Genomic DNA, 9,074 nt, shown 5'->3' on the forward strand with positions numbered 1-9,074 from the left:
CAAAGATCCACAGAGTGTAACTGGCAGATACGTGCTCTCATGAAAAGTAGGAGCTAATCATCAGATCCTTCTTGTAGGCCCTTCCTGCCAAGAACATGGACTTTACATTCAAGGACCTGTTGGTTAGTGAGGTTAGTGAGGGAGCTAAGTGTAGCTGTTTGGTGGATACACTTATTGATTAGAAGTTCGGAGACTAACAAGTAGGGTGTGGGGAGGAAAGTGAGAGGAGAATGACCTTGGAAAGCTGGTTTGGGAATCATCTGTGAAGGGCCTTGTAGACCAATCCAGGGAATGTGATCTTTAACCTGGAGCGTGCGTGCATGCTAAGTCGCTTCAGTCATATCCGACTCTTTGTGACCCCATGGACTGTAGCCCTCCAGGCTCCTTTGTCCATAGGATCCTCCAGGCAGGAATATTGGAGTGGCTTGCCATTTCTTCCTCCAGGGAATCTTCCTGACCCCAGGGATGGAACCTGCATCTCCTGTATTGAGAGGCAGATTCTTTACCACTGCGCCACCTGGGAAGGACAGAACTGGCAAACCTAGAGCAGAAGTGACGAACTCAAAATCCCACAGAGACCAGGCCTGTCGATGAGTGAAGCTGACCAGGTAAATGCGGACGGAGGCAAAATGGAGCATTCCTGCTGTGTCTTAAGGGTGAAGCTAGTCTCACGTCCAGCAGATGGTCATCCGGTGGGATGGTTGGCCCAGTGTGGCCAGATCTTCCAGTTTCCCAGAGAGGCTGGAAATCCAGAGGTGTGTGTGTGTGTGTGTGTGTTTGGCCACACCTTATGGCATGTGGGATTTTAGTTCACTGACCAGGGATCAAACCTGGGCCCCTTGCAGTGGAAGTTTGGAGTCTTAACCACTAGACCACCCAGGAGGTCCCCACATGTATCCTTTCCACACACTCTCTCCCCTCACCCTTCCCTAAACTGAAAGCTGAAGGGTGGACAGATGATCTCTAAAGCCAAAGGACAGGGAAGTTTATGAACCCACCTGCCAAAGCAGGAGACCCAGATTCAACCCCTGGGTTGGGAAGATCCCCTAGAGGAGGGCATGGCAACCTACTCCAGTATTCTTGCCTGGAGAAATCCTACAGACGGAGGAGCCTGGTGGGCTACAGTCCATGGGGTTGCAAACAGTTGGACATGACTGAAGCGACTTAGCACACACAGGTCTTGGGAACAGACTAACTTTACCCATGACCGTTTTGGAGATAAACTCCTTGACCAACTGCCGCCACCCATGGGCTGAACACATAAGTAAAATGAAAAACATACAGACCTTGGCGCTCCACTCTTTTAAGCAGGCGGATTTGAGAAACTCAGAGCCCGATCCTCTTTTGCTAACAGCAGAGGGAGAACCCGGCTCCCAGAGAGGCTGTTTCATGAAGAGGGACATGAGAAGTGGCTTCAGATTCATTTCACGGTCTCAGTGGTGCAGCTGGTCACGGGGTCCAGGGAAGGATGCCCAGGGTAGGACGTGCCAGAGAAGGAGAGGAAGGGCGACTCACTTCAGAGAATTTTTCAAACAACCAAACAAGTGCTATTTTAGGGATTTTTTTCCCCCTCCATAGATCCTTCTGATTTTGAAGTGCTGTATTTTTGGGTCTGGGCGCAGGAAGTGGCCCTGAGGAGCGGCAGAGCCAAGCCTCCCCTCTCTGGCACCGCCTGGGAGAGCCCCCACGGGATGAGGGTGAGGTTGGGGCAGTCAGGCAAAGGTTAGGGAGGAGAGACCCAGAACAGCTCCAGGAAATGTTTGTGTTTCTCCACTGGGGAGGGAGGAAAAACAAGCTTTTTTTTTTTGTTTTTTGTGCCTTCTGGGTAGCTTCGCTTAATCCTCCAGCTAGGAGAGACTCTGAAGAGAAAGAGAGAGGCTGGAAAGAAAATTTCATTCTGGGGCAGGTCCCAACAACTCCTCTCCCGCATGGATTTCCTTGGACCAGCCAGCTGCTTCCCAGAAATGACAACTTGGTGAAGTCACCTGTGTTTCCAGGCCCTGGGGTGCTACAGGCTTCAGCTCTTGGGCCCGGAGGTGGGGGGTGGGGGCTGGAGATGGACCGCTTGTGATCCAGCCTCCACCGCAGTGCTGCATTTCCTGGCTGAAGTTTCTGTTCTCCGGGGGGCGCCTGCATCCACGTACATGTGCGGTACCTGCCTCCCACGGTGAAGAAGTTGGAAACGGCACAGCCCGGCACACGGAGCACTGGTCCTCTGTCCACCATGGCCAACAGGTCGTGCTGTCTCATCCAGGGGTACCACATGCCCGAGGTGATGCCGTCGCTGCTAATCCTCGCCTTTGTGCTCGGCATCCTGGGCAACGGCGTCGCCCTCTGTGGTTTCTGCTTTCACATGAAGACCTGGAAGCCGAGCACTATTTACCTGTTCAACTTGGCCGTGGCCGACTTCCTTCTGATGATCTGCCTGCCCTTTCGGACAGACTACTACCTCAGACAGAGGCAATGGGCGTTTGAGGATATTCCTTGTCGGGTGGTGCTCTTCATGCTGGCCATGAACAGGGCGGGGAGCATTGTCTTCCTCACAGTGGTGGCTGTGGACCGGTATTTTAAAGTGGTCCACCCCCACCACATGGTGAACACCATCTCCAACTGGACTGCGGTTGGCATTGTCTGTGTCCTTTGGACCCTGGTCATCTTGGGGACTCTGTATCTTCTGTTGGAGAACCATCTGTGTGTGCAAGAGAAGATCATAGCTTGTGAGAGCTTCATCATGGTATCGGCCAATGGCTGGCATGATGTCATGTTCCAGCTGGAGTTCTTTCTGCCCCTTGGCATCATCTTGTTCTGCTCCTTCAAGATCATTTGGAGCCTCAAGCAGAGGCAGCGTCTGGCCAGGCAGAGCCGGATGAAGAAGCCTGTTCGTTTCATCATGACGGTGGCGGTGGTGTTTATTGCCTGCTACCTGCCCAGCGCGTTGGCCAGACTGTATTTCCTCTGGACGGTGCCCTCCAGCGCCTGCAATCCATCTGTCCATGTGGCCCTCCACGTCACCCTCAGCTTCACCTACATAAACAGCATGCTGGACCCCCTGGTATATTATTTTTCAAGTCCCTCATTCCCCAAATTCTACACCAAGCTCAAAATCTGCAGTGTGAGACCTAGGTGTCCGGGATGCTTCAAGAGGCCAGAGGGGATGCCCACTTCCAACCTTTGTTGCAAGAGTTGCATCAGTGTTGCAAATAGCTTCCAAAGCCAGTCTGAGGGGCAGTGAGATCTCCAAATGTAACGGATGGCACCAGGACAGACAGACGGACAAAATCAAGGAGGATGGATTGGTGACTTAGAAACACTCCATGCTGAGGGGTGGGGAGCCTTGAAAATGCCATTCTTTATTAGCTGTATACGCCTCACTCTGTTGGATATGAAATGCGGATCACTATGCCTTTTTGGAAGGTTCCACTTGAGAAGTGAGTCAGTTGCATTTATATAGTCTGATTCTAATGACAGAGGCGTGTGTATGCATGTGTGTGTGCGTGTGTGTGTATGCGCACGCACGTGTGTGTGTGTGTGTGTGCATGTGTGTGTGTGTGTGTGTGTCGGGAAGAGCTTGGCCCCTGAGAAATTTTAAATGGCTCAAGTGAAATGTACTAATGTTTGAATCTGTCATTCTGTCATGTTCTCTCCCTGGGGGAGTCAGTGAATTTAATGACCCATCCTCTGATCTTAAATCCTTACTTTTCTTGGAAGATAGAAACTGGGGTAAGTCAATATTTTTATTTCAGGCAGAGGGAGGCTCTTTAGAGTGGGATGTCTTGGCCCCGAAGATTTTCATCTTCCTAGGGTCCCTCTACTTTTCTGACTTCTCAGGAGCCTAAGAAGAATGACAGCAAAAACAATATGCTGCCAGCGTTTTGGAGCTCCACGCTGTTCTGCAAGTATTTGCATTTCAAAGAAGGCACTGAAGGATATGTTTACCTGTCCTGATTTTTCCAGTGGAAGCTGGAAAAGTCCTGAAAAAGTCCTATTAGCCTTTGGGAAGTGCTGAGTCCAGCGAAATTGCTTTGGCTGCTTGTAATGTGACTATGAGTTTAAATTATTCACTCATTCGTTTTCTATGTATTTACTGAATTAATATTCTGTGCCAGGTACTTTGCTAGTGTCCCTTTGACCTGGAGGGTCCTTAGTCAACTTGTGTGTTTTGGGGGAGGGGACAAACAGAGAAGTTAATGACCTTCACCCTTATGATAACTATAGTTTCTAGACCTGTTCTCTACAAACACCGCTGTTTTCCTTTTACTGTAGGATTCTATACAAACACCAAAGGGTGGGAAAGGTAGTAGGCCTTGCGTACATGAATTTCCCAATATGCCCATGGGGTCCTCAGAATGAGACGATTGTATGAAATGACATGCTGCTTCTGCCCTGGATTAGGGGGAGAGATGCCAAGCTGATCGCAGCTCCATTCTCAAGTCACAAAGCAGTGAAAACGTTCTTGGCTCCTCTCTTTGCACGTTCTCAAATCCCCAGGGGATTCTCTCCAATTAAAACCCTTGCATGCATGCTAAGTCGCTTCAGTTGTGTCTGACTCTTTGTGACCCTATGGTCTGTAACTCACCTGGCTTCTCTGTCCATGGGGAGTCTCCAGGTAAGAATACTGGAGGGGGCTACCATGCCCTCCTCCAGGAGATCTTCCTGACCCAGGGATTGAACCTGTACCTCCTGTGGCTTGTGTATTGCAAGCAGCCTCTTTTCCGCTGCGGAAGCCCATTAAGACCCTTCAGATCAGATCAGATCAGTCACTCAGTCGTGTCCGACTCTTTGCGACCCCATGAATCGCAGCACGCCAGGCCTCCCTGTCCATCACCAACTCTCGGTGTTCACTCATACTCACGTTCATCGAATCAGTGATGCCATCCAGCCATCTCATCCTCTGGCGTCCCCTTCTCCTCCTGCCCCCAATCCCCCCAGCATCAGAGTCTTTTCCAATGAATCAACTCTTCGCATGAGGTGGCCAAAGTACTGGAGTTTCAGCCTTAGCATCATTCCTTCCAAAGAAATCCCAGGGCTGATCTCCTTCAGAATGGACTGCTTGGATCTCCTTGCAGTCCAAGGGACTCTCAAGAGTCTTCTCCAACACCACAGTTCAAAAGCATCAATTCTTTGGCGCTCAGCCTTCTTCACAGTCCAACTCTCATATCCATACATGACCACAGGAAAAACCATAGACTTGACTAGATGAACCTTTGTTGGCACAGTAATGTCTCTGCTTTTCAATATGCTATCTAGGTTGGTCATAACTTTCCTTCCAAGGAGTAAGTGTCTTTTAATTTCATGGCGGCAGTCACCATCTGCAGTGATTTTGGAGCCCATAAAAATAAAATCTGACACTGTTTCCACTGTTTCCCCATCTATTTCCCATGAAGTGATGGGACCGGATGCCATAATCTTTGTTTTCTGAATGTTGATACCAGTGTTGCATTCTTTGGCCTCAAAACACCCATCTAGGCTGTCCCTGGCCTTCCCAGGTGGCGAAGAGGTAAAGAATATGACTGCAATGCAGGAGACCCAGATTCCATCCCTGGGTCATGAAGACCTTGGAGAAGGAAATGGCAACCCACTCCAGTATTGCTGCTTGGGAAATCCCATGGACAGAAGCCTGGTGGGCTACGGTCCATGGGGTCACAAAGAGTTGGACATGACTAATTATGCACATATGTATATATATTGTTCCTATTAACTCATTTTTAAGGAGCACTGCACAGCCCAGAGATGGAAAATATGGGTTGTACAAAGTAGATCAATCTAAGTTCAAATGCCAGCTTAGCCACTTAGTAGACGTGTGATCTGGGGGCAGATTTTATTTAACCACATTTAGCTTTAATTTCCTCATCTGTCAAACAGGGGTAACAATAACATTGACATCAGAAGGTCTTTGGTGGACTCCATTGGTGGCTTAGTGGTATTGGTAAAGAATCTGCCTGCTAATGCAGGGCACATGGGTTCGATCCCTGATCTGGGAAGATCCCACATGCCATGCAGCAGCTAAGCCCGCACACCGCAACTACTGAGCCCGTGCACTGCAACTACTGAGGCCTGTGTGCCTACAGCCTGTGCTTCACAACAAGAGAAGCCCCTGCGATGAGAAGCCTGTGCACCACAAGGAAGAGGAGCCTCTGCTCGCTGCAACTAGACAAACCCTGAGCAAAGCAACCAAGACCCGGTGCAGACAAATAAAAGATGGTTAAAAGGAAAAAAGAAGGTCGTTGGGTGAATTCACTGAATGCAAGATCCTGAAGCACAGGCACTTTGTTTACTCGTAAATCCTTGGAGTCTAGAAGTGTGAATGCACACCGTAGGTGCTCAGTAAATTGAATGAATGAGGAAGTGTATGTAAAGCATTAAGTGCATTGCCTGGCAGTCATGCTCAATGTTCTGATGTATTATGTCAACACACTTTACACATAAAGAAACCGAGGCACAGAAGCAATTTCCCCTGGCATTCAAAGCCCGTAAGGAGCTACTCTGCTGTCACTTTGTTAGTTCCCATGCTTCCAGGGCAGAAGTGAAAGCAAGGATTCTTATCAGCTTCAACGAACTCTAGACAGAAATCTGTGAAAAACCTGCACTTCTGCTTTAAAGTCTATTCTTAGTTCACTCTTTCCTGGGCTGCCCCCCTGTTGCTCCATCTTAATAAAAACAGATTCTAAAACAAAGCCTGTATCCTGTGTGTCATCCTATATCAAAAGAGTCATGAGACTTTACCCTCCAAGAGAAAAAAAAGTCCAAAAAATCCAGGAGCTCATGGTAGGCTGAAAGTGTTAGTCGCTCAGTTGTGTTTATCCAACTCTTTCAGACTCCATGGACTGGAGTCCACCAGGCTTCTCTGGCCGTGAGATTTTCCAGGCAAGAATTTCCAGGAGTGGGTAGCCCTTCCCTTCTCCAGGGGATCTTCCTGACCCAGGGATAGAACCTGGGTCTCCTGCATTGCAGGCAGATTCTTTCCCATCTGAGCCACCAGGGAAGCCCTGGTAGGCTGAGGTTCTCATTAAAAAACAGCAAGAACAAACCGAAAGAAAGATCCAGACCCCAACCACAGTCTTGATTCTGATTTTGCTTCTTTCAAATTCACAGGATGTGGTGCAACATAAATGTTATCAGGAAGCCTTCTTCAGAAATTGTAAGGAACTGATGTATAGCTTTGTTGATGAAACTTTGTTTAAACTACCTGGAATAGGGAAATGTCATTGATGTAGAAGAAAATGTTGTCTCCTTTGACTCAGGGTCTTTCAGGAAAAGTCACATTAAAGTGAGAAGGGATAGTAAACCATTATTGTTCACAAATTCTATGGAAAAAATAAGAAGTACCTTTTATTGGTGCTGACTATGAAAATATAGATTCTGGACTACTCTCAGGATGGGTTTCCTTACCCTTTCCTACAACTGCCATGGTTAGGATGGTGTCTGAGGTCACCAGAGTGCAGGGGCTGCTGGTGGGATTAGAACTCTGAGGTGGGAGGTGGACACACTGCGACACACACTCTCAGCTTGCTGCCTCCTGGGCCTTCTCATTCGCAGTTTTCCAATATGACGCCATACCCCACGGTCTCAGTGAGTTCATAAATGGCCTCAGGATTAGCTATCTCATTTGAAAGACCAGTGCAAAGAGAAAATGCAAGGTCCCTCATTCAAAAAGCATAAAGCATTTCAAGATAGTGACAGCAAGGCATAAACTAAACACAGAACCCTTCTGAACTCATCCATGAAGCTGGAGCCCTACATTTTCAAAACTAATTAATTGATTGAGTGAGTTTTGGCAGTGTACTGGCTTAGTAGTTGGCACACAGGCTTAGCTGACATGGGTGGGATCTTCCCGGACTGGGGATTGAATCCATGTCCCCCTGCATTGGCAGGATTTTTAACCACTGGACCACCAGGGAAGTCTGCTGCTGCTGCTAAGTCGCTTCAGTCGTGTCAACCCCATAGATGGCAGCCCATCAGGCTCCTCTGTCCCTGGGGTTCTCCAGGCAAGAATACTGGAGTGGGTTGCCATTTCCTTCTCCAAGGGAAGTCTGGGGCCCTACATTTTATATAGACAGAGTTTGTGATGGAGCAGCATAAACAGATGGGCTCAGAGATGGGCTTACTCTGTATTCAGCTTCCAGTGATGATATGGTTTCATTCATTCATTCCCTCTTTCAAGGAACATTCATTAGGTACCAGCTCTGTACCAGGCACAGTGAAAACCCAAGTGAAAAACATAGCCCTCACCCCGTGGGTTCCAATGTAGAAACCAAGGAAAAACTAAATTTACCATTCAGGGTAACTGCAGTGAAACTGGTAAACTTGGGGTTCTACAGGAGAAGCCAGGGGCCCTTAATCCTGGTTGAGGGAACTGCAGGAAAATCAATGGGACCGGAACGGAAGTCTAGGCTGGGCCACGACAACCTGATAAGAGGGGAAGCTGTGAGATCCACCTGGGTGAGAAGGGTCTGCTCACAATCTGTCCTGACAGAAGAGTCATGAGTAGACTTGCAGATCTCTTTCTTTTTAGACAAAAATTCAATGTATTTCATTACAGAAGCATGTTATGTTTTCATTCAGAAATCAAGGAACACACAGATATATAAAGTAAGAAGTAAAGGTCTTCCTTTCTTTCCTCTTAATCTGATTTCTAGAGGTGGTGACTTTTAACATTTGGAATACAAACATACTTGCACAAAGGTAATGAATCTTTCATCTTGTTAAAGGAAGATAGAAAGACAGAGTTTTGCAAGATATTTTATCATGGACAGTTTCCTACATCAGTGTGCGCATGCTCAGTCGTGCCTGACTCTGTGACCCTATGGACTATAGCCTGCCAGGTTCCTCTGTCCATGGGATTTCCCAGGCAAGAATAACGGAGTGGGTTGCCATGCCCTTCTCCAGGGGATCTTCCCAACCTAGGGTGCCATGCCCTCCTCCAGGGAATCTTCCTGACTCAGGGATCGAACCCAGGTTTCCTGCATCTTCTGCATTGGCAGGCAGGTTCTTCACCACTGAGCCACCTGGGAAGCCCTTCCTGTCAGAATAGAGATCAATTTCCTTTTTGAAATTATATCTTATTGTGTAAATGA

General features: G+C 48.1%; 1 protein-coding gene across 1 annotated transcript; it reads left to right on the forward strand.

The window, feature by feature from the left end:
- The first annotated feature begins 1,446 nt into the window (after positions 1-1,446).
- HCAR1 (hydroxycarboxylic acid receptor 1) lies at positions 1,447-7,370 on the forward strand. Its single transcript, XM_061384688.1, has one exon. It carries the CDS (start codon positions 2,225-2,227, stop codon positions 3,230-3,232), a length of 1,008 nt encoding a protein of 335 aa, XP_061240672.1. The 5' UTR covers positions 1,447-2,224; the 3' UTR covers positions 3,233-7,370.
- Positions 7,371-9,074: the final 1,704 nt, after the last annotated feature.

Source organism: Bos javanicus, chromosome 17, assembly GCF_032452875.1.
Source record: "Bos javanicus breed banteng chromosome 17, ARS-OSU_banteng_1.0, whole genome shotgun sequence".
In the NCBI taxonomy this organism is placed as follows: Eukaryota; Metazoa; Chordata; class Mammalia; order Artiodactyla; family Bovidae; genus Bos; species Bos javanicus.

Coding starts and splice junctions, on each gene's coding strand:
- HCAR1 (XM_061384688.1), top strand. CDS start 2,225: ATGGCCAACAGGTCGTGCTGTCTCATCCAGGGGTACCACATGCCCGAG.